This window comes from Elephas maximus, chromosome 11 (assembly GCF_024166365.1).
Source record: "Elephas maximus indicus isolate mEleMax1 chromosome 11, mEleMax1 primary haplotype, whole genome shotgun sequence".
NCBI classification, from domain to species: Eukaryota; Metazoa; Chordata; class Mammalia; order Proboscidea; family Elephantidae; genus Elephas; species Elephas maximus.
This window is the reverse complement of record NC_064829.1, coordinates 105,930,987-105,955,560: the sequence shown is the minus strand read 5'-3', so window position 1 is coordinate 105,955,560 and position 24,574 is coordinate 105,930,987. Positions and strand designations below refer to the sequence as shown.

At 41.2% G+C, this 24,574-nt stretch overlaps 1 protein-coding gene and 1 pseudogene across 7 annotated transcripts in view; both read left to right on the top strand.

The window, feature by feature from the left end:
* The window catches only part of LOC126086274 (zinc finger protein 227-like), a 30,324-nt pseudogene extending 14,807 nt beyond the window's left edge, over window positions 1-15,517 (top strand).
* The window catches only part of ZNF233 (zinc finger protein 233), a 44,644-nt gene continuing 22,909 nt past the window's right edge, over window positions 2,840-24,574 (top strand). Inside the window, exons 1-4 of one of the 7 annotated variants that reach the window (XM_049900072.1) lie at window positions 2,850-2,923; window positions 7,397-7,461; window positions 16,593-16,686; window positions 17,223-17,309. In XM_049900072.1, coding sequence (XP_049756029.1) covers window positions 16,606-16,686; window positions 17,223-17,309 — 168 coding nt within the window. In that variant the 5' untranslated portion in view covers window positions 2,850-2,923; window positions 7,397-7,461; window positions 16,593-16,605. Of the gene's footprint in view, window positions 2,924-7,396; window positions 7,462-13,934; window positions 13,956-14,595; window positions 14,657-16,592; window positions 16,687-17,222; window positions 17,310-19,819; window positions 19,911-24,574 lie in introns of those variants that run through there. The other 6 variants (XM_049900071.1, XM_049900074.1, XM_049900073.1 and 3 more) reach the window with 6 other exon arrangements.

Genomic DNA, 24,574 nt, shown 5'->3' with positions numbered 1-24,574 from the left:
ATTGTCGTACGACATTGGTTAACAACCCCATGACATGTCAACACTCTGTCTTCTCAACCCTGGGTTCCCTATTACCAGCAGGAAAATCTTTAGAGAGGGAAATCTGCCAGTATATTTTCAAAATTTAAAAAGTGTGTATTTATGACACTGCAGTTTCTACTTCTTGGATAAGATCTCTGTGAAAGAATCTTTACAACAATAATTGTAAGAAGTAAAATTCTGTAGCTAATTGCACATTATTTGGGTTGGCTAAATATAGACCATCAGTTCCAAGGAATACCGCACTACGCCGTCACGAAATGAGATGACAGATCACAGTGATGGTACTAATTGCTCACGTTTATTGAGCATTTGTGGTGTGCCAGGGGCCATTCTAAGTGCTTTGGGTATATTCGCTCATCTAATCCTTTCAATTACCTTATAATTTAGAGAAGAGGAAATTGAGATAGTAAGAGGTTGAGAAAGGTTCCTGAGGGCCTACAGCTAGCACAGGGCGAAACCTTGATATCTGAACTCGGACAGCCTGACTCCAGAGCCTGTGCCTTAACCAGCTGTGGATGCTGCCGGACGTGGATGTGGCGTGCGCCTTGAGAGAGCAGAAGAAGAACTGTACACCTGTCCAGGAGGATTATGGAAGGCCTGTGAACTTGATTTTGACAATCGTTAAAACACAGTGAGAGAATCCAGGCTTGGGGGGAGAGGGAAGATAGTGAGAGAGAGACAACTCTTGGGAGCAAAAACTGACTGGGATTCCTCTGAATCTGTGTAAAAATGGCGTGGCATCAGGCCTCCTTGCCTAACTCAGGAGGGAGGAGGAGAGTCATCACCACCGTCGCCCAAGGCTGATTTCCATGAGATGGGGGTCAGACATACCTCCACTGTCCAACCTGTTTACCAATTTTGACGCCAGCCATCCTTCCCATAACTCTCTGTACTTCTCTGCTGGGTTAATTCATTGCAGTGGTCACGTACAACTCACAGACCATACTCAGAGTTACGGGGCTTATTAGGGAAGTAACAGGTTACAATTCAGGATCAGGAATGACTTGGGATACAGTTCTTTGATCACAACAGCTTCTTCTTGGCCATGCCAACAGGCAGGGCTCTCTCTTGGCCCTTGGCCCTCACATTTGGCTCTTGGCTTGTGCTCGTAGCCCATGCTCTCAGCCCCTGGCCCTCAGCCCTCAGCCATTCCCTGACCCTCAGCCCTCAGCCATTAGCACCTGGCCTGGCTCAGGCAAGTGTTACAAAGCTCTTTAGCCCCAGGGCACCTTACTCCTCCAGGAAGCTTCCTGCCCAGAGGTGCTTAGCTCTCTCACTCGTGGGTTGGCAAGCCTAGCCTGCTGGTCCTGTGCTGCTGCTGTCTCATGCTGCCTTTCAGTGTTATAACACTGTCTGTCTCCTGGGTCTAGGTGGTTCTCAGTGCAGGGACCCTGGGTCCAAAGGATGTGCTCTGCTCCTGGCTCTTCTTCTTGGTGGTAGTGAGGTTTCCCTTCAACCTCCAGAATTGGCTTCTTTAAGCCTAGTGGGATAGCAATACTGACCAATCCCTTTGGTGGGCCACAAGCACCTTATTTGTATAGTTTCACCCAGTCATTTTGTGGGAGTCAAGATCATGGCTGGAAGAGCCATACAGAAGCAATTCACCGCACCACAGTCTGGAACAATGTTTTTGTGAGCTTTATTCTTCTCAGTTCTCCTCTTCTTCTAGTGGAGGTTGGTTGCAAGACTGAGGTTGCATGCGTTTGATGTTGTAGGAAGCAATGATATTCAAGCACGTGGCTGTGGTCTTCACTGAGGAAGAACTGGGGCTGCTGGACTCTGCCCAGAGGGCACTGTACTGAGACGTGATCCTGGAGAACTTCAGGAACCTGGTCTCGCTGGGTGAGGAATGCGCCATCTGTAACTGAACCGTAGCCCCTGTGAGTGTCTGTTGTCAGTTGTTTAAGGCTTTGGGCCTTTTGAAACGGTTCTCTTACCTTGAAGACAAAAGTTTTATAATCGCAGTGACAACAGGGAGAAGTTTTTCTAGTCTCTCGCTCAGGCAAAGGTCTGTCCTTTTAAATCACTAGTTCTCAGCCAGGGGTGATTTTGCTCTGCAGGGGATATTTGATAATGTCTGGAGGCACTTTTGGTGGTCTCAACGGGGGCAAGAAGATGGGTGCTACTGACATCTAGGGGGTAGTGGTCAGGGATGCTGCTGAACCTCCTGCTACAAAGCACAGGACAGCTTCTCTACATCAAAAATTAGTCCAAAATGTCAGTAGTGCTGAGATTGAGAAACCTAATAAATGGGTAGCCATTGGTGGGGTCATGAAGTCAGTTTTGTTTGTTGCACCGTCGTTTTTTTTTTTCTTCCCAATGAAAGAGATCTGGATGGAGAGCACCAGAGTCCTTACCAGTGTGAACTGCTCACATTGCAGCAGAACCTCTTACTGTTTGCAGTGAGTGGTGTGAGACACAATGGGGGTGCAGTGAAAACTCAGTTGCTAAAACTCATGTTATCTCTCTGTGTATATGTGGGAGCCCTGGTGGTGCAGTGGTTAAGCATTTGGCTGCCATCCAAAAGGTCAGCAGTTTGAATCCATCAGCCACTCCTTGGAAACCCTATGGGGCAGTTCTACTCTGTCCTGTAGGGTCTCTGTAAGTCAGAATTGACTTGACAGCAGTGAGTTTGGTGTTTTGGTTTTATGTGTACGTGAACTAGGCCACAACCTAGATCTATTTCTTATTATAGTTCATGATCAAAAGGTCTTGAAATGTTGCTTTAGACATTGTGAGGGTTATCACATTTGGACCAAAATATACCTTAAATACATACGTGTCTGCTTTTTCGCAGGATACCATCCCTTCAAACTAGGTATGTTATTCCATTTGGAAGCAGAAGAAAAGCTTTGGATGATGGAGACAGAAACCCAAAGAAGTGAGTATTCTGGTGAGAACTGTGTGGCTCTTCTTTCAGGTACTAGCTAGTCTGTTCGTCACCACTTCTTTGATCCCTACCCTTGTCTGAGTCACAGTCATCTCTTGCCCAGATCATGACAACAGCCTCCACACTGGGCTCTGTGCTTTCTCCCTTGCATTCCTGTAATCTGTTCACCACGTGGTAGCCAGCGTGGTTCTTTAGAGACCAAGTAAGAGCGTGCTGTCTCTTTGCTTAAGACCCTCTAAAGACTTTCCATTTCACTCACAGTCCTCACAGCAGACTGCAAGGCCTGACCTGATCTGACCCCCACCCCAAGTCTCTCCTTGATTTCCTATGCTTTTCCCCTTTCAGACCATTCCAGCCACACTGGCCACCTTGGAGTTTTTCTCGGAGGTGCCCAGTTCTCTTCTTCCTCATGGCCTTTGGCTGGCTCTTCTGTCTCTAATGTATAAACCCCCACTCTCCAGGCCCTCCCATTCAGGTCTTTGCTCAAATGTCAGCTCATCAGAGAGGTCTTCTATGTCTTTCCTTTTTAACATACCTCTACATTCTCCATCCCCTTACCTTGCCTTAAATTTTTTTTTTATTGTGAAGTTATACACAACAAAACATGCAGCAACTCAACAATTTCTACATGTACAGTTCAGTGACATTGATTACAGTCTCCAAGTTGTATAACCATTCTCGCTATCCTTTTCCAAGCCATTCCACCACCATTAATATAACCTTACTGTTCCCTTAGCAGAAACTCCCCTTTTCCCCCTTCCTCCCAACCCTGGTAACTACTAATAATCTTTGGTTTCTATATGTTTGTTTATTTCATATAAGTGAGATCGTACAGTATTTGTCCTTTTTCGATTGACTTATTTCATTCAGCATGATGTTTTCAAGGTTCATCCATGTTGTGGTGTGTATCAGGACTCCATTTCTCCTTAGGTCTGAGTAGTATTCCACATTTTGTTTATCCGTTCATCTGTTGATGGCCATTTTGGTTGTTTCCACCTTTTGGCTATTGTAAATAGTGCTGCAATAAACATTGGTATACAGATAATGGTTCCTGTCACTGCTTTCAAGTGTCTTGCGTATATACTTAAGAGTGGAATAGCTGGGACTTAGGATAGTTCTATATTCAGCTTTTTGAGGAACTGCCAAACTTTTCTGCAATATCCGTGGCATTTTACATTCCCACTGGCAATGGATAAGGGATCCTATTTCTCCACAACCTCACCAACACCTATTGTTTTCTGTTTTTTGATCATTGCCAATCTAATGGGGGTGAGATGGTATCTCACTCTGTTTTGATTTGCATCTCCTTGATGGCTAGTATGAGTCAGAATCAACTCGACAGCAATGGGTTTGGTTTTTTTTTTTGGATGGCTAATAGGAGCCCTAGTGGTTCAGTGGTTAAGCACTCAGCTGCTAATGAAAAGGTAGGCAGTTTGAACCCACCAGGGGCTCCATGGGAGAAAAGACCTGGTGATCTGCTGCCTTAGAGATTACTGCCTAGGAAACCCTTTCGGGGGCAGTTCTACTCTGTCCTGTAGGGTCATTAAGAGTTAGAATCGACTTGACTTCACACAACAACAACAGTAATGGCTAATGATGTTGAATGTCTTTTCATGTGCTCATTGGCCATTTGAATATCCTCTTTGGTGAAACATCTGTTCAAGTCCTTTGCTGATATTTTGATTGAATAGTCTTTTTGTTGTTCAGTTCTCACCTTATTTTGTGTCTAAGCACCGACCACCCGCTGACCTAGTAGCATAGTTCCCTGTTCATCTCATCCCCCATGAGAGCAGGGATTTTGCCAGTTTTGTTTACGGCTGCGTACTCAAAGCCTACAAGGGGCCTTCTACATAGTAGATGTTCAGTAAGTACTTGTGCTGGAAGTGCTCACTCATCTATGCCAAGAATTTTGGAAGATAGCCACCTGGCCAGCCTACTGGAAGAGATCCATATTTATGCCTATTTCCAAGAAAGGTGGTCCAACCGAATGCTGAAATTATAGAACAGTAATTTTTTTTTATCATTAATATCGGAAACCCTGGTGGCTTAGTGGTTAAGTGCTACAGCTGCTAACCAAAGGATCGGCAGTTTGAATCCACTGGGCGCTCCTTGGAAACTCTATGGGGCAGTTCTACTCTGTCCTATAGAGTCGCTATGAGTTGGAATTGACTCGATGGCACTGGGTTTGGTTTTTGGTTTGGTATCATTAATATCACACACAAGCAAAATTTTGCTGAAGATCATTCAAAAGTGGCTGCAGCAGTATATTGACAGGGAACTGCCAGAAATTCAGGCCAGATCAGAAGAGGATGCGGAACCAGGAATATCATTGCTGATGTCAGATGGATCCTGGCTGAAAGCAGAGAATACCAGAAAGATGTTCACCTACATTTTATTGACTGTGCTAAGGCATTTGACTGTGTAGATCATAACAAATTATGGATAACGTTGCAGAGAACGGGAATTCAAGAACACTTAATTGTGCTCATGAGGAATCTGTATGTGGATCAAGAGGCAGTTGTTGGAACAGAACAAGGGGTTACTGCATGGTTTAAAGTCAGGAAAGATGTGTATGTCAGGGTTTTATCCTTTGACCATACCTATTCAGTCTGTATGCTGAGCAGATAATCTGAGAAGCTGGACTATATGAAGAAAAATGGGGCATCAGGTTTGGAGGAAGGCTCATTAACAACCTGCGTCGTGCAGATAACACAACCTTGCTTGCTGAAAGTGAAGAGGACTTGAAGTACTTACTAATGAAGACCAAAGATCACAACCTTCAGTATGGATTACACCTAACCATAAAACAAAAATCCTCACAACTGGATCAATAAGCAACATTCATGGTGAATGGTGAAAAGATTGAGGTTGTCAAAGATTTCATTTTACTTGGATCCACAGTCAACAGCCGCGGAAGCAGCAGTCAAGAAATCAAAAGACACATTGCATTGGGCAAATCAGCTGCAAAAGACCTCTTTAAAGTATTAAAAAGCAAATGTGTCACCTTGAGGACTAAGGTGGCCTGACCCAAGCCATGGTGTTTTCAGTTGCCTCATATGCATGTGAAAGCTGGGCGATGAATAAGGAAGGTGAAAGAAGAATTGACACCTTTGAATTGTGTTGATGAATATTGAATATACCATGGACTACCAAAAGAACGAGTAAGTCTGTCTTGGAAGATGTACAACCAGAATGCTCCTTAGAAGCCTTATATACTTTGGACATGTTGTCAGGAGGGATCAGTCCCTGGAAAAGGACATCATGCTTGGTAAAGTAGAGGGTCAGTGAAAAAGAAGAAGACCTTCAACGAGATGGATTGACACAGTGGCTGCAACAGTGGGCTCAAGCATAGCAACAGTTGTGAGGATGGCGCAGGACTGGACAGTGTTTTGTTCTGTTGTGCATAGGGTCGCTATGAGTCAGAACTGACTTGATGACACCTAAGAACAATATTTTTTTTGAATAGAAGTGAAGAAGCCCTCCTCACAACTTTTCCTTACCTATGATCCCAACTTATCCAGCTGGCTATTTACAGCTTTTCTGCCTCTCCTTTTTCTGTCCTCCATTCTGTTCTCATGTTTTCCCTTCACTTCTTCATGTTTTACTTTTTGCCCATTTTTCTTTTCTCTTCTCTGTGCTTAATTTGCATATTCCTCAGCTCTACCCTCACTGATTAAATTTAAAAACATCAGAAGTTTCTAAAAACCAAACCAAACCCATTCTGACTCATAGTGACCCTGTAGGATAGAGTAGAACTGCCCCATAGGATTTCCTAGGCTGTAATGTTTATAGGAGCAGACTGACAGACACATCTTTCTCCTGAGGAGCGGCTGGTAGGTTCGAATCCCCAACCTGTCAGATTGTAGCCGAGTACTTACCCACTGTACCACCAGGGTTCCCTAGATTTTCCTAAACCAAACTGAAACCAAACCTGTTGCCACTGAGTCCATTCTGACTTACAGCAACCATATAGGGCAGAGTAGAGCTGCCCCATAAGGTTTCCAAGGAACGGCTGGTGGATTCTAACTACCAACCTTTTGATTAGCTGCCAAGCTCTTAACCACTGCACCACCAGGGCTCCTAGAAGTTCCTAGAGGATGTAAATTTATATATTTTATTCACCTCCCCCTCCCCCCCCAAAAAACAGGGGCCGTCTGCTAGCGTGATAGATTAGGCCCTGAATTCTGTGAGTAGTTGATGGGTATAATCTCTCTTCATTTATCTCCCTTCTTACGTCTGCACGCTGCTTCACGCTTGAAGTCTTCAGGAATGTTAGAGACTTACTCTGCTTTACTGGGTCTCTCAGTGCCCCCTGAGCAAAAACTCCCCTTTCTCTCCCTCTTCCACCCATGTTAACCACAAATAATCTTTGGTTTCCATGTATTTGTTTATTTCGTATAAGTGAGATCATACAGTATTTGTCCTTTTACGGATGACTTATTTCACTCAGCATGATGTTTTCAGGGTTCATCCATGTGGTGGTGTGCAGCAGGACTTGATATCTGTGGCTGAGTAATATTGCTTTCTGGGTATGTATTACATTTTGTCTATCCGTTCATCTATTGATGAACATTTCAGTTGTTTGCCCCTATTGGCTATTGTGAAAAGCGCTGCAGTGAACATTGGTATATAGGTTTCTAAGGGCTTGTTTTAATAAGAATATTTAAAAACAGAAACCTTACAGACATATACACCAAAACCAAACCCACTGCTGTTGAGTCAATTCTGACTCTTAGCGACCCTATAGGACAGAGTAGAACTGCCCTGTAGAGTTTCCAAGGAGCGCCTGGCAGATTCGAACTGCCGACCGTTTGCTTAGCAGTCGTAGCACTTAACGAGTACACCACCAGGGTTTCCTATGGACGTATAAGACAAGTGGAATTCACATCTCTCTTCCTCTTAGAGATGGCTCATAGGTTTAAAACCAACTAATGTGATTTTTTGATGATTTTGGAACATTGCATTCTGGAGAATGTATAATTCTAACAATTTTAATTTCTTAGTCACCTCTGGATATGTAAAGATTTATACTTAGCAACCTTAGAAGATAAACATAGCTAGTCATGATTATCAGAATGTATAATCAAACTCCACCACCCATCTGCTATTTTGTCATACCGTGGTGGCTCGTGTGTTGTTGTGGTACAGGAAGCCATGCCCCTGGTATTTCAAACACTAGCAGAGTCATCCATTGTGGACAGGCTTCAGTGAAGCTTCCTGACTAAGAAGAAAGTCCTGGCAAATTACTTCAGAAGATTAGTCAGTGAAAACCTTGTGCGTCACAACAGAACATTTTTTGACTCACTTGCTCAGTGACCAAGAGGGATCAATTGCTAGAGGGGGACATTATGTTTTGGAAAGTAGAGGGCCAATGAGGTTGTGGGAGACACTTGGTAAGACGGATTGGCTCAATAGCTGCCAATAACAGACTTGAACATGCTGGCTTTTTTGAGGGTGATGTCAGACCAGGCAACGTTTAGTTCTGTTGTATGTAAGGCCCCTGGAGCTGAAGTCAACTTGACGGCAGCTAACAACAGCATAACTAAACTATCAAAAATTATCAATACCAATATGCCAAGCATTAAAATTCATCAACTATCCTGTAGCAGTTTTAGGTTGACTACTTATTGGTGAAATGTGCCTCATCCATACAGCCAGCTTCCCACTTAACCACCCTCCCCTCTTCTTAACACCAAAACAGTCACCTCATTTGTATACAGTCATGGATTAGCAGTTTTAAGCTGGACATTTCCAGAAGTCCAAAAAAAAAAAAAAAAAAACCAAACCCACTGCCGTCGAATCGATTCCAACTCATAGTGACCCTATGGGACAGAGTCGAACTGCCCCATAGAGTTTCCAAGGATCGCCTGGCGGATTTGAACTGCCGACCTCTTGGTTAGCAGCCACAGCACTTCACCACTACGCCATCAGGGTTTCCCCAGAAGCCCAAAGGCACTGATACACCTGTGGAGATGAGAGTCTTGGTTAGGAAAAGAAAATGGCAGAATCTTCACGTAAGTTTCCCCGTGCAGTTTGCACCCTAATGGTATTAATCTTAGTTAATAGCACAGACAGTATGAGGAGCTCTTTAAGTGTGTGCATTTGATTCTGACAAGGATCCTGTGACCTTGCTGCTATTATTATCTGTTACAGGTGAGAGGAAACTGAAACATAGCAAAAGTGAAGTGACTCGAAAGAGGTCACATAGCTAGCAAGTGCCTGAGCTAGGATTCAAACCTTATTTCCTGACTCCAGGGCCCTTGCAAATATTTGTGTGAATTAAAACATATTATCCAAATCCATAATTTTGCATTCTATGGAGCATTTATCATCCATCTCAGAAGGGAAACTATTTAAAATATTTATAAGCCATAGAAAAACAAGCTATAGGTAGTCCCCAGCTTAAGACCAGGGCTCTGTTCTGATGACTCCATTATAAGTTGGTTCTGATGTAATTCTAGTATCTCATTTTTTTTTAGTTTTCATTATTACTGCCTTTTATTATCAGTATCTTTACAAAACCGATCATTGTCTTTGGGGTTGGAAACATTACATAAAAACTTAGATATAATTTAATACATACCTAAAAAAAATACACATGTCCATGTAAGAAACCAGTAAGTTGAGGGGCATATTAAAAGGTTTTTTTTTTTTTGTAGTTGACAAATGAACTGCCATTTTAAAAAGTTAACATTTTTGTTTCCCTATCTGGATGTTTTTTGCTGTTTAATTTATTTGCTTACCAGGTTATATTACTTTTGAAAAAACCTTTTATTAGGAAAAATATTCAAACACAGTAGAGTATGATGATCACCCACTGTACCAGTCACTTAACTTCAGCAGTGATCAACTTTCTATGTTCCCATTTTTTTTTTTAAATAATTTTTATTGTGCTTTGTGTGGAAGTTTACAAATCAAGTCAGTCTCTCACACAAACACCCATATACACCTTGCTACACACTCCCAATTACTCTCCCCCTGATAAGACAGCCTGCTCTCTCCCTCCACTCTCTCATTTCGTGTCCATTTCACCAGCTTCTAACCCCCTCCACCCTCTCATCTCCCCTCCAGGCAGGAGATGCCAACATAGTCTCAAGTGTCCACCTGATCCAAGAAGCTCACTCCTCACCAGCGTCCCTCTCCAACCCATTGTCCAGTCCAATCCATGTCTGAAGAGTTGGCTTCGGGAATGGTGTCTACGTTCCCATTTTATTTAGAAACTTTCCCTCGCCCTTTTTTTTTCTGGAATATTTTAAAGAAAATCGAACCCAATGCCATTGTGTCAACTGCGATTGATAGCGACCCTGTAGGACAGAGTATAACTACCCCGTAGGTTTTCCAAGGCTGTAATCTTTACGGGGAGCAGACTGCCACATCTTTCTCACTTGGTGCCGCTGGTGGGTTCGAACCACGGACCTTTCGGTTAACAGCTGAGTGCTTAACTACCGTGCCGCCAGGGCTCCTTAAAGAAAATCAGGATCTTGTTATTTCACTTACGAGTGCACCAGCAGTTTATGTATCTAGCCCTTGTTACCGCCTAATATCCTGTCCATGTTTTGTGCTTACTAATTGTCTCAAAAATGTATTTAGAGATAATTTATTCAAATAGGATCCAAACAAAGTCCACACATAGAATTTGATTGGTATATATTTTTAAATCTCTTAACAATTTTCTCTTCTTTTGCTTAGTGCGTGAACTCAGTCATTTTTCCTATGGAATTTCTCACATTCTGGAAAGGGCTGATTATGTTCTTGTAGTATTAGTTAGCATGTTTTCCTCTGCTTTGTGTTTCTGCTTATGATGGTTTGCTCTAGAGGCCTGATTAGGTTTATATGGGATGCAGGACACTTCTCATTGCATCACATCAGTAGGAACACAAAAGTCTAGTTGTCCCTGGGTACAGCCTTTTACAAACCTTCTTATAATTTTTTTTTTACATAAATACACATATGTATATTAATACATAAATGTGGTCTTACACATTTTTTTACATGGTCTTTTTTTTTTTTTCTTGTTTAGAGGTCCCTGAGTGCCTCAGTTTGCATTTGACTACTAACCTAAAGATTGACAGTTTGAACCCACCCAGCAGCACCACAGAAGAAAGGCCGGGTGATCTGTTTCCATAAAGATTAGTCAAGAAAACCCTATGGAGCAGTTCTACTCTGTAACATGTTGTCACCATGAGTCTTTGTTTGTTTGTTTCCAGATCCCACAGACCTGCTTACCCCACCCCAAAAACCAAAACCAGACCCACTGCCATCGAATCAATTCTGACTCATAGCGACCCTGTAGGGTTTTCGAGTCTGTAAATCTCTACAGAAGCAGGCTGCCACATTTTTCTCTGGCAGAGCTACTGGTGGTTTTGAACCACCAACCTTTCACTTAGCAGTCAATTGTTTTATACCCCACCCCAAGGTTAGCCTTATTACCTATTCTTTATCCTTCCATGTTTGTACATTTGTGAACTTCTACTTACAGAGGTTTTTGTTTTCCTCATTTTTATTTAAAAAAAAAAATGAGATAAGACTATCTTTTCACAGTCAGCAGTACCTCGAGGAGAGATCTTCAATTCTGTAGTTTAGTGCTAGTTTATTCCTTTTTGATAGCTGCATAATATTCCATGGGAATGCACCATGTACTGTTTACTTGTTTCCCTGCTGATAGGTATTGACTTCATTCCTCGTTTCTTAGTGCTATAGAGAGCACTGCAATTAAGGAACAAAACCAAACCCTTGTACATCTATGTCCTCTGTGCTGGTGCTTTGTATCTATGGGATAAATTCCCAGGTGAATTGACAGTCTCAAAGAGAACAAACCTAGTTTATTGAGGCATTAGCCTGGCAATTGTTTAAAAAAAAAAATATGTAGAGAGAAAGATTGAGAGAGAAGGCTGTAACAGACAAGTTATACACACAAACTCACATTGAGTGTGTTTGTTTCAGCCTCCCAGCAGTAATATATATTTGCATATTTTCACTTAGGGAAAAAATATTTAAAATGAAGCTTCCAAAACTTACTGTTTTGTTGGAGGTCCCCAAGAGAAGAAAAATCTCCTTTTCCTAAAAGAGGAAATTTCTGCCTTCCAAGCTGTTCAATCCCTTGAAAGATGTTTGTTTTTTTTTTTTGCGGTAGTCTGTCCACATCTTTCAAAGCTCGCAGCCCAATTCCCTTTCCTGTGCTCGAGAAGGAAGTTTTAGGATGAGAGTCATCAAAGTCACAAAGCAGAATGTTATCCATCTCTCTAGTCTTCTGGTCAGAAACAACCACCTGTTTGTTGCCTGGCTGTACTGTGGTGGCTTGCATGTCGCTGTGGTGCTGGAAGCTGTGCCACCGATATTTCAAATACCAGTTGGGTCGCCCAGGGGTACACATTTCAGCAGAGCTTTCAGACTAAGACAGGTAAGGAAGAAAGGCCTGAAAATCTACTTTAGAAAATTAAGCAGTGAAAACCTTGTGAATCACAAGAGAATATTGTCGCACTCGCTTGCTTTGGACACGTCATGAGGAGGGGTCAGTTGCTAGAGAAGATCTGTTTGGTGAAGTAGAGAGACAACCAGGGTATGAGAGAGCCTCTGTGTACCAAAATAGCTTTCCCTTTCCCTGCTTTTTTAATCTGGACAATACAGAGACCTGAATTACTACCAGGTTTTAGAACAATGTGTGCTATTATTCCAGCCCCGCTGGCAAATTTACCCTTGGAAGATCATTTCCCCTAGGACCTAAAATACTATTTTATGTCTTCAGGCTGAGCTTTTCTAACCTAATTTGGTAGAATTTCACTTGTCATAAGCCTACTGAGGACAAAGTGAGTAGGCGTTTAATTTATGTGATTGTAGGTTGGAATGTTGCCCTGTAGCCATGTGATTTCAGACTTGTAGCCCTCACGTTAGGCTGTTTCATTTGTGGTTCTAAATGGGTCTCATTTACACTCGGTGGATAGGAGCCTGTTGGCCTCCCTCTACGCTTCATCTGAATGAAAAACACAAGAACAGGATAAATGATGATAAAGACAAGATGAACCTTCCCCTGGGTTTCTTAAAGGCTTATCCTGTGGGCTAACCGAAATCCTGGTATTTCTGAACAAAGCATTTGCTTGTCTTCCTCTCTGAATATTGCTCATTTTTATAGGCAGCAAGAATCAAAATGAGATGGAGACTTCTTGAAAAGTTGCATTAAAATACCATTTCCGTGAAGAGCTATTGTGCTGGCATATCTGGGAACAAGTTACAAGTGAATTAACCAAGCATCAAGACTCCACGATAAATCTTCAGGGGAAGAGTTCCCAGCTACTACAAGGTGATTCCATTCACGTTGCTGAAAACGAGAACTATGTAATGAAGCATAAAGGAGATAGCTCCAGTTGTACTGAAAATCAAGAATTTCCAAGTTTGAGAACCCAGGATTCTTGGAGGAAGACATATCTGAGTGAGTCACAGAATCAGAATAGAAGTAAAGAATTTAACATGAAAAGTAGCCTGTGAAAACATGAAGACTTTATGAAGAAATCACCATTTAAGGAGTATATTAAAACTGGCGCAGAATTGCAACCCTACAAATGTGGTCAACTCTTTAGTGATGACTGCAGTCAGCAGTTACCTTTAGGAAGAAAGCCTCATATGTGTAGCCAGTGTGGAATAGGCTTCAGTTACAGCTTGGTTCTTCCCATTCGTCCAAGTGTTCACACAGGAAAGAAGTGTTTCAGTCCGAGCTCATATCTGCAAACTCATCAGAGAATTCACCCAGGAGAAAAGCTCAGCAGATGTCACAAATCTGGTGATCGCTTCCATCCGCGCTGTCTTCATGCTCAGCAGTTTAATCACACAGGAGAGAAAGCCTATAGATGTGACAGTTGCGGCAAGGGATTCAGTAGCAGCACAGGTCTTATCATTCATTACAGAACTCACACTGGAGAGAAACCTTATAAACGTGAGGAGTGTGGCAAATGTTTTAGTCAGAGTTCGAATTTCCAGTGCCATCAGAGGGTCCACACTGAAGAAAAACCATACAAATGTGAAGAATGTGGTAAGGGCTTGGTTGGAGTGTTAATCTTCATGTTCACCAGAGGGTCCACAGGAGTGAGAAACCCTATAAATGTGAAGAGTGTGGTAAGGGCTTCGCACAGGCTGCCCATTTTCACATACATCAGAGGGTCCGCACTGGGGAGAAACCGTGTAAATGTGATGTCTGTGGTAAGGGCTTCAGCCACAATTCACTGTTAATTCACCATCGGAGAGTCCACACTGGAGAGAAGCCATACAGATGTGAGGCATGTGGGAAAGGCTTTACCCGTAACATAGATCTTCACATTCATTACAGAGTTCACATGGGAGACAAACCCTATAAATGTAAGGAGTGTGGTAAGGGCTTCAGTCAGGCATCAAACCTTCAAGCTCATCAGAATGTCCACACTGGGGAGAAACGATTCAACTGTGATAGATGTGGTAACGGCTTCAGTCAGTCCTCAAAACTCCAAACACATCAGAGAGTCCACACCGGAGAGAAACCATACAAGTATGATGTATGTGGTAAGGACTTCAGTTATAGTTCAAATCTTAAACTGCATCAAGTAATTCACACTGGAGAAAAACCATATAAATGTGAGGAGTGCAGAAAAGGCTTTAGTTGGAGATCAAATCTTCACACTCAGCAGAGTCCACTCAGGAGAGAAACCCAATAAATGTGAGGAGTGTGATAAGAGCTTCAGTCAGGCCATAGATTTTCGGGTACGTCAGAGAGTTCATACTGGAGAGAAACCTTAGAAATGTGGTGTATGTGGTAAAAGCTGCAGTCCTCAGGTCTCCAGTCTATCAGAGAGTACACACTGGAGAGAAGCCATGTAAGTGCGACATCTGTGGAAAGGGCTTTAGATACAGTTAACAGTTCATATACCATCAGAGAGGCCACACTGGAGAAGAACCATATAAATGTGAGGAGTGTGGAAAAGGGTTGGGTAGGAGCTTAATCTTCGCCATCATCAGAGGGTCCACACAGGAGAGAAGCCCCATAATTGTGAGGAGTGTGGTAAGGCTTTTAGTCTCCCCTCAAACCTCCGAGTCCATCTGAGTGTTCATACTAGAGAGAAACTATTTAGATGTGAGGAATGTGGTAAGGGCTTCAGTCAGAGTTCACACTGGAGAAAAACCATACAAATGTGATGCAGGTAGTAAGGACTTCAGTCACTGTTACGTCTTATACACCATCAGAAAGTCCACGATGGCACGAATCTTTAAAAATGTGAAGTGCGTGCTGGCTTTGGTCGGAATTCACATCTGCCAGTTTTTGGAGAGCAGCCCATGCTGGTGATAAGCCCTATAAAAGTATTGAGGTGAAAGGGGATTTCTTCAGACTCAGAGTCTTTATAACAAATTCATTAAAATGATGACAGAACCATAATAACAGGAATAGAACTCATATTTAGGAGAAAACTAGGTTGTAGCCTTCTTGGTAGGACCCAATTAATATAAACTATTCTCTGTTATTGAATATATGTGTAAAGATTGTGAAGGGGTCATTGCCAATATGCTAACTAGTTTTTTGGGGGAAGGCAGGGTTTTAGATTATTTTTCCTTTTTTTTTAGCTTACATTTTTATTCTTACTTAAAGTGACCATTACTTTTGCTAAAGCTGTAAAACTATGAAAAGTGAATAAAATTTCTGACTAAAAATTTCCTATAGTTTAGGACTCAAAATATGATTGTTTTATCTCATATGGTATACAGGGTCAGGGTTACAGTTAAGCAATGGATCCCCAGAGATGAATCTTTGATCTTCAAAAGTAAATTTATATCTGCCGTAGACGTACATAAAAGGGTGTTCACTGAATCATTGTTTATAAGAGCAAGCACAGAAACCATCAGTTGGACTGCCAAGGGATTTTATGATTTATTGGCCCAGCAGGACACTGCAGACATCAAATGGGAGAAGCTAAACTTGTAGTTAAGGATATTACAAGATGTGCAGAACATGTTAACCTGGCTAAACACAAAATGTGGGGGTTTTGTGTGATTCTCCTCAAAAATAAAGGTATAGAATACCCTAGAAATTGGTATTTATTTCTTATTATCACTGAAGCATGAGATTTTGCTGTATGTATATATATATATTTACATTTCTTTAAATGTCTTTATTTGAAATAATGGAAAGCTTTCAGAAAAATTGTAAACATTATGTAAAATCTTCCATATACCCATTACCTAGATTCACTGTATTAGCACATTTACTTTACCACTCTCTCCATGTATATGAATGTGGGTTTATAAACACACATAAGTATTTTTAACCTGTTGAGAGTATGTTACAGACATCTTGCCCCTTATACCTAAGTGTGCATGTTCTGAGAACAAGGATATTCACTTACACAGCTACAGTGTAAGCAAAAAAATTCTAGAAAATTTAATATCTGTACATAACACTATAGACTTTATTCAAATCTTATCACTTTTCCCAGTAATATATTTTTTACAGTTTTTTTTTTTTCTTAGTCCAGAGCCAATGAAGAATTACACATTGTATTTAGGCTTCTTTAATCTGGATCACTACCTCGTTCCTTGTTTTTAATCACCTTGATATTTTTGAAGTTATTTTGTAGAATGTCTCTTTATTTGGATTTGTCTGAGGTTTACTTATGATGGGATTTAAACTACACCTTTTTTTTGGCAGGAGTACTCCATAAATGGTGTCTGTGGTGAATGACGTAAGGAAACGATGTGTCTGTCCCGTTGTAGGTGGGGTTAACTCGCATCACTTGGCTAAGGTGGGTTTGTGCTGAGTTTTTCCACAATGAAGTTACTGTTTTTTCCTTTGTAGACAATAATTTGTGGGGAGATATTTTCTGGCTCTGTAAGTAGCTTGTTTTCTCAACAAACTTGGACCCACTAGCTCTAGCATTTAATGCTAAGTCTAGCTTAAATTGGTTATTACTCTGATGGTTGTAAAAGGAGGATTTTCTACCTCAGTCACTCCCTCAATATTTGTTAGATGGTTGTTGTACTCTGGAAGAGCTGTCCCTTCAGTCCTGTTTGCCCATCATTTATTTTCACAAACTTGAGTACGTCCTTACTCTCTGGCACAGTAAGACGTTCCAGGCTCATCTTGTCAGGAATTTGACTCCCGATGTCATCTGTGTATTTGCTGGATAATATGGACATGTACCCAGCTAGAACTTGGAGAGTTCTGTTGCTAAAGGGAGGAGAGGATGGAGTATTGGACAACTAATGCTGGAGCAGGGAGAGTACAAGGTGATTTTGGAATGACATAGTCTCTGAACATTGTATCTTTTCCCATTCTCAGGACATGGACCTTTCAAAGCAAATAAAGTATCCCAATTGGAGCATAAAGAAGTGCCTGGTAGAAAAATCCAAAGAGGGGCATATTCAGGTAAGAATCCTGCAGATTATGAGTCCTTGCAGGTAAACCATATTTTTTGCAAATAATGTGTCCCCACGTATAATGCACAGCATAGCTTGCTTATGAAAATAGCAAGGGGGCGTTGTATGGTTGACAAAAAACGTGTAATGCATGTGTAGTCCAGCTAATGTTAAGGTATGTTTCTTGTATACTTGGGAGAGCGCTCCTGGCTTGTGGGCACAGCTAATGCTTTGCTTCATCTACTATTTACTGCTCGTCCTTCTCTTAACACATTTCCGAGGGAGACTGGCCAAGTTCTCAGACCAAGGACCTCATCTCTCCATTGCTGCTTGAGAGAACTAAGATATTTTAGGGTAAACTAGTGTTAAAGGGGCCAAACCAGAATATTAGTTTCCAAGCACTATATTGCAATGGTTAAAAGCAGATTCTGGAATCAGACTTCCTTGTTTAGTTCACCCATCTGCTAGCTGACTGACTATACCGTCTCCTCACTTACTGATGTGGTTAGGTTCCAAAGACCAGGTCATTATGTGAAATCAGAGGATGACCACATCAGATTACAAAATGGAGGATGACTACATCATTACATAACGGCCAGGTTACATCATTATATAACTGCCAAAGCACTGAGAATCGTGGCGTAGCCAAGTTGACACACAACCTTAACCATCAAAGCCAGTATTAACGCTTATCTTGCACCTCAGCTTTCATTACTGCCAGACGTCTGTCAGTAATTTACGAAATAGTCATGTAGTAGATTTTTTACTATTGTAAATGGAAAGCGTCAGACGAGATAGTTGATAAATGAGGAAACAGTGTATAGGCAAGATGCCTAACTTCAGTGCCTCAGTTTCCTTGTATGCTCAATGTGGATAATAACATCTCTTAGTTCTTTTATGAAGTCTAAAACTGTATGCCTGGCATATGAAAATTGTTGCACAGTGTTAGCTGTTATTATTTTCAGCATAACCCCATTGCCATTGAGTTGATTCGTACTGATAGCAACTCTGTAAGACAAAGTAGAATTGCTCCATGAGGTTTCCAAGGCTGAATCTTTATGGAAGCAGATTGCCACATCTTTCTCCTGTGGAGTGGCTGGTGGGTTCAAACCACTGACCTTTTGGTTAGCAGCCGAGTACTTAACCAGTGCACTACCAGGACTCCTTATTTTCAACATGTTATTGTAGTTAGGAGCTGTCCAGTTGGCTCTGACTCATAGCAACCCTGGGTACAAAAGAAAGAAACACTGCCCGGTCCTGTGCCATGCTCCCAGTCATTGCTATGTTTTAGCCCATTGTTGCAGCCACTGTGTCAGTCCATCTCATAGACAGCCTTCATTTTTTTGCTGACTCTCTACTTGACCAAGCATGATGTCCTTCTTCAGAGACTAGTCCCTCCTGATAACATGTGCACAGTACTTGAGACAGTCTCGCCATCCTTGCTTCTAAGGAGCATTCTGGCAGTACTTCTTCCAAGATAGGTTTGTTCATCTGGCAGTCCCTGGTATATTCAGTGTTCTTTGCCAAAACCATAATTCAAAGTCGTTAATTCTTCTGTCTTCCTTATTCATTGTCCAGCTTTTGCATGCGTATGAGGCGATTGAAAACATCATGGCTTCGGTCAGGTGCACCTTAGTCCTCAAGGTGACATTTTTGCTTTTTAACATCTTAAAGAGGTCTTTTGAAGCAGAGTTGCCCAGGGCAATATGTCTTTTGATTTCTTGACTGCTGCTTTCATGGGTGGTGATTGTGGATTGGAGTAGGGTGAAATCCTTGACAACTTCAGTCTTATCTCCATTTATCATGATATTGCTTATTGGTTCAGTTGTGAGAATTTTTGTTTTCTTTATGTTGAGGTGTAACCCATACTGAAGGTTGCAGTCTTTGATCTTCAAGTGTTTCAAGTCCTCTTCTTTTTCAGCAAGCAAGGTTGTGTCATCAGTATAATGCAGGTTGTTAATGAGTTTTCCTCCAATCCTGATGCCGTATTCTTCATATAGTCCAGCTTATTTTCAATGTAGACATCATTATAAATTTCTAAGCCAGGGATCATCAAACTATGACCTGCCAGCCAAATCTAACCTTTGTGCTGTTTTTGTATAGCTGGAAAACGAAGATTTAATGTTTTTAAAGAGTTGGAAGTAAAAAGCAAAGAGGAATACACAACAGAGACCTCTATGGCCCAAAAAGTCTAAAACGCTGTCTGGCCCTTTTATGAGAAGTTTGTCATCCCCTAGTATAAGTTTATTCCAATTTCTCAGAAGCTCCTGCTTCAGCAATACATATATAATACATGATAACACAGGTACGTATTATCTCAATTTGTTGTTGTTAACTGCCATCATGTTGGCCCCTGGCCCATGGTGACCCCATGCACAACTGCCTAATCCTGCACCATCCCAAAGCGTTGTGATTCATAGGTTTTTCACTGGCTGATTTTCAGATGTAGATTGCCAGGCCTTTCTTCCTAGTCCATCCCTGTGACATTTTTACTTACCCTTGCCTGTTCCTTCTTCCCAGCTTGGAAATAGTCTTGAAGAGGGCAGTCTGCATTCCCAGTATGAGATCCTGGTGCCTGACTCCAGAGGGAGCTGAGCAGACCTTCTCAAAGGCATGTTTGTTTTGCACTGTCGGGTTTACCTAACTTGGAACACTCTCAGGGTAGAAAAGTGGCTAATTGAGTAGCGTTCCTCAAAATCATTGAAATGCTATTGAACAATCTGTTGCTGCTGTCTGGGCCAAGAGATTACAATTGAGACAAATAATAAAAACCAATTGCTGTTCAGTCGTTCTGACTTATGGCAGCCCCATGTGTGTCAGAGTAGAACTTTGCTCCATACGGTTTTCAATGGCTGATGTTTTCGTACATAGATCACCAGGCCTTTCTTCCAAGGAGCCTCTGGGTGGACCCCAGCCTCTAGCCTTTTGGTTAGCAACCAAGTGTAACAATAGATAAAATGAAAGTCTGGGAGGAAAAACTAGGGAGAGAGATTCTGTGGAAAAGTGGGAATTGAGAAGCTCCCCACATATCCTGGGGAATTGAAAAAGCTATGCATTTTCTCCGGGCAGAGAAGGATACATGGTCAAAACAGGCCTCCGAAGATCCCAGGCTTTCATCTCTGGCTGATGTTAGGCTCAGCTCAAGCAGAAAATGAAGGCCAAGGCAGAGTTGTTAATTGCCTAGCTAAGAGTTGGGGTGCCCCAATACAGAGGCAATCTACAAAGACAGCAAGAGTATTATTTTTCCTTTCCTCTCCTTTTCTTTTCTTCCCTCTCTCTTTTCTCCCCCCTTGGACTCCAGGCATTAAAAGAAATCTGTATTAACATCCTAGCTGATCATATGCTAAAGAACAGAGACTTCAGAGACCACACAAGACAAAGAATAGAGTCTCTTAAAAAAAGGTTTAGGAAAGTCACTAAACAAACAATTGTAACCCACAGCAAGCAGTCAAAACAATCCCTGACCGGGGGAAGACTCTGATTTCTAGAATTACCACATTATAATATTCAAATTATCCAGTTTTCAACCAAAAAATTACAGAGCATGCAAGGAAACCAAAAAGTATGGCCCTTTCACAGGAGAAATGAACCACCCCTGACAAATACAGACGTTGGACTTACTAGACAGACTTTAACTGTCTAATAACATTGAAGAGCTAAAGGAAAACAAGGACAAAGAGTTAAAGGAAGAGTGATGTCTAAACAAATTGGGAATATCATTAAAGAGATAGAAATTATAAAAAGGAATCAAACAAATCCTGCAACTGAAAAATACAGTAACTGGAATGAAAAATTCACTAGAGGATCTCAGTAGCAGTAAAAAGAATTACCGAACTAAAAGATAGGTCAATTAGAATTATCCAGTCTGAGTAGCAGAAAGAAAAATGAACAGAGTAAGAGATCTGTGGGACACCATCAAGAATACCAACATTTGCATAAAAGTGACCCTCAGAAGGTGAGGAGAGAAAGCAGCAGAAGAGTTGAAGAAGTAATGGCTGAAAACTTCAAAATTTGTTAAAAGATGTTAATCTGCATATCCGAGACACTCAGTAAACCCCAGTAAACATAAATGCAAAGATATCTATACTGAGAAACATTACAATCAAACTGTCAAAAGTCAAAGACAAGGAGAGAATATTAAAGCAGCAAGAGAGCAGCAACTTGTCATGTGCAGGGGATTCGCAACAAAATTGACAGTTTCTCAGCGTGGAGTCCAGAGGCAATGGGATAACATTTAAAGTATTGAAGGGAAGTAACTGCTAACGAAGAATTCTATGTCTGGCAAAACTCTTTTTCAAAAATGAAAGAGAAGACAATCTCAGATAAGCAAGTGCTAAGGGAGCATGTCGCTAGATTTGTCCTACGAGAAATATTTAAGGTAATCCCTCAGGCTGAAATGAAAAGACACTAGCCAGTAACCTGAAGCCATAAAGAAAGAAGCTGGTAATGGTAACTACACAGGTAAAAACAAAAGCAAGGTGTTCTGGCTTGTAAATCCTATATTTTTTTCCTATGTGATTTAAAAGATAAATACTTAAAACATCAATTATAAACCTGTGTCAATGAGCACACAGGGTATGAAGTGGCGACATCGTGAAGCAGGAAACGCAGAGCAAAATAGGAGCAGAGTTTTGTGTATGTTCAACTAGGTTGGTATTAATTCCGACTTTTAGCAGGTTAACTGTAATCCTCACCATATTTTTAAATTACTTTAAAAATAACAAAGGAATTGAGAAGGGGATCAAAACAGTACACTACAAAAAATCAAATACAAAAGAGACATTAATGGAGGAATTGAGGAACAAAAGATACATAACAGAAAGCAAACAGCAAAAGGAAAGAAGTCCTCCTTCCTTATCAGTAATTAATTTAAATTTAAATGGATTAAGCTCCCCAATTAAAAGGCAGAGATTGGCAGAATTTTAAAGCATGATTCAACTGCTGTTCAAGAGACTTACTTTAAATCCAAAGACACTAATATGTTGAAAAGTGAAAGGATGGGAAAAGATATTTCATATAAATAGTGACCAGAAAAGCTGAGGTGGTTATACTAATGTTAGACAATATAAACTTAAAGTCTAAAACTCTTATAAGAGACAAAGAAGACCCTTATATGTTGATGAAAGGATCATACATTGAGAAGATGTAACAGTTACAACAGTTCACACCTAACAACGAAACCCCAAAATATATGAAGGAAAAATGGACAGAATTGAAGGGCAAATTAGACAGTTGTACAATGATCGTTTGAGACTTTAACCTCCAGTTTCAATAATAATGGATAGAACAACTGGACAGAAGACCAGTAAGGAAATAGAGGACGTGTATGCCTGCACATGTAGCGGGCTATCTTACAGAAGAGAAGCATTGAGCTTGGGAGATTTCAGTTTTTGTAGGAAGCAGAGTAAGCTTGCTCTTTGTCTTGGGGATGTTACCTCATCTTTCAAGGGTGCATGCGACAAACACAAAGCATGAGAAATTAGAATGGTTAGGCCCTTGCATTTTTATGCAGGGATCAGCAGGGCTCATGGCAGATTGCGTCTTCCAACAATACCAAAAAGTTAAACACCACCACAAGGAAGCAATTAGACAAATCCAGTATATGGAACAGAAACCCGGTGGCATAGTGGTTAAGAGCTACGGCTGCCAACCAAAAAGCCGGCAGCTCGAATCCACCAGGCGCTCCTTGGAAACCCTATGGGGCAGTTCTACTCTGTCCTTTAGGGTTGCTATGAGTCGGAATCGACTTGACAGCAATGTGTATATTAGTACGTGGAAGATCTTATATGACAACTGACCTAGTTTATTCAACAGGTCAATTACATGAACTGTTCTAGACTAAAAGATGCTCAAGAAACGTAACAATCAAGGTAATGAATGCACCTGTTCTGTTGTTGATTTGGACATTAATACTATAAAAGATACTTTTGAGATAATCATTGGAAATGTACATAGAGACTATTATACTAAAAATTATTTTTAATTTTGTTTGGTGTAATTGATATTTTGGGCTAAGAAATACATGGCTTTTTAGAGATACATGTGGACATATTTAGAGAGAAATGACATGATGCAAAAGAGGTGATTTACAAGTACTACACCAGTGAAGAAAGTCACAGATGAATCAAATGTGGAAGTATATTGCTAACTTGCATTTGGGGAATGTGATAAGGGCATTCATTTTTCTGTTCTTTCTACTTTTGTATACTAGTCACAAACACCGTTTTTTTTGTTGTTGTTGCTTACCAGTAGAAAAGTAGGCAGTGTGTGCTGTTAAGAGTTGCATTTGTTACAGTTATCTGGACAGGATCTACCACCTCCACCCCCATTTTCTAAATAATCCTGGCTCATTGACTTCAACAGGTTTGTAGAAAAATAAGACAGTCTGTCATGTTTATAATGTCGAGAGCAGGGTGGATGTGTAGATAATGAGAGTTTGAAGTTGAATCCAAGGAAGAAATATTTTCGAGATACAATCTAGGCTTCCCAGCCCCCAAGAATTAGTTTTTCCTTCACTTTCCTGACAGTGCAGCACCTTTCATTTGCCAGAAAATACCACATTTCAAAAGAAACAATAAAAACTAACAAAAGTGGGAGCCTTTTGAGGCAGGCAGCTGCCATTTCCCCTCTGTCAGGGCCCCAGAGCGACTAAGCCCACTTGTTGACATTGGCATCATTACAGGAGCTGTCCACCAATCCTGATGGGCCATGTCCCTGAACACACCCAGAAGAAGAGCCCACCCCTATTCTGTTTCCTCCCTGTATGTAAACTCCTGTGCTTGCCGATTAGAGAGTCATCTTGGCAACTCATGTCCTGGTGTGCTCCTGTGCTTGGCCAAACAAAGTTCTTTTGCTTTTGCCCCACTCGTGCCTCATGTCGGGCTGAGTGAGACCTGGAGGTCCGGTAACACTTTTGTTTGTGACCTCATCAGAGGTTACTTTCCTTCTTGTGAGTCTTTCGGATCTTTTAATGAAAATATCGTGCCCGGGAACAAACATTATTAGAGGTCTGGAAGGATGCAGACACAGGTCGAGTAAAGAAATCAATAGAATCAGAATCAAATCAAGTATCAGGCTCTCTGTTCCTTAAAGTTCGGTGTCCAGTGAAAGTCCCAGTCCCTTTAAGGGTTTCCATTTTTTTATACATTGTTTCCCTGCTATTATGTGATTTTATTTTCTGATTTCAAGCTTCGCTTTTCTTTCCTGTACAGTCATTTACAGTCACACATATTACTACTGTAATTCAAAAACAGCAAAAATGAGGGAAGAAAGAAT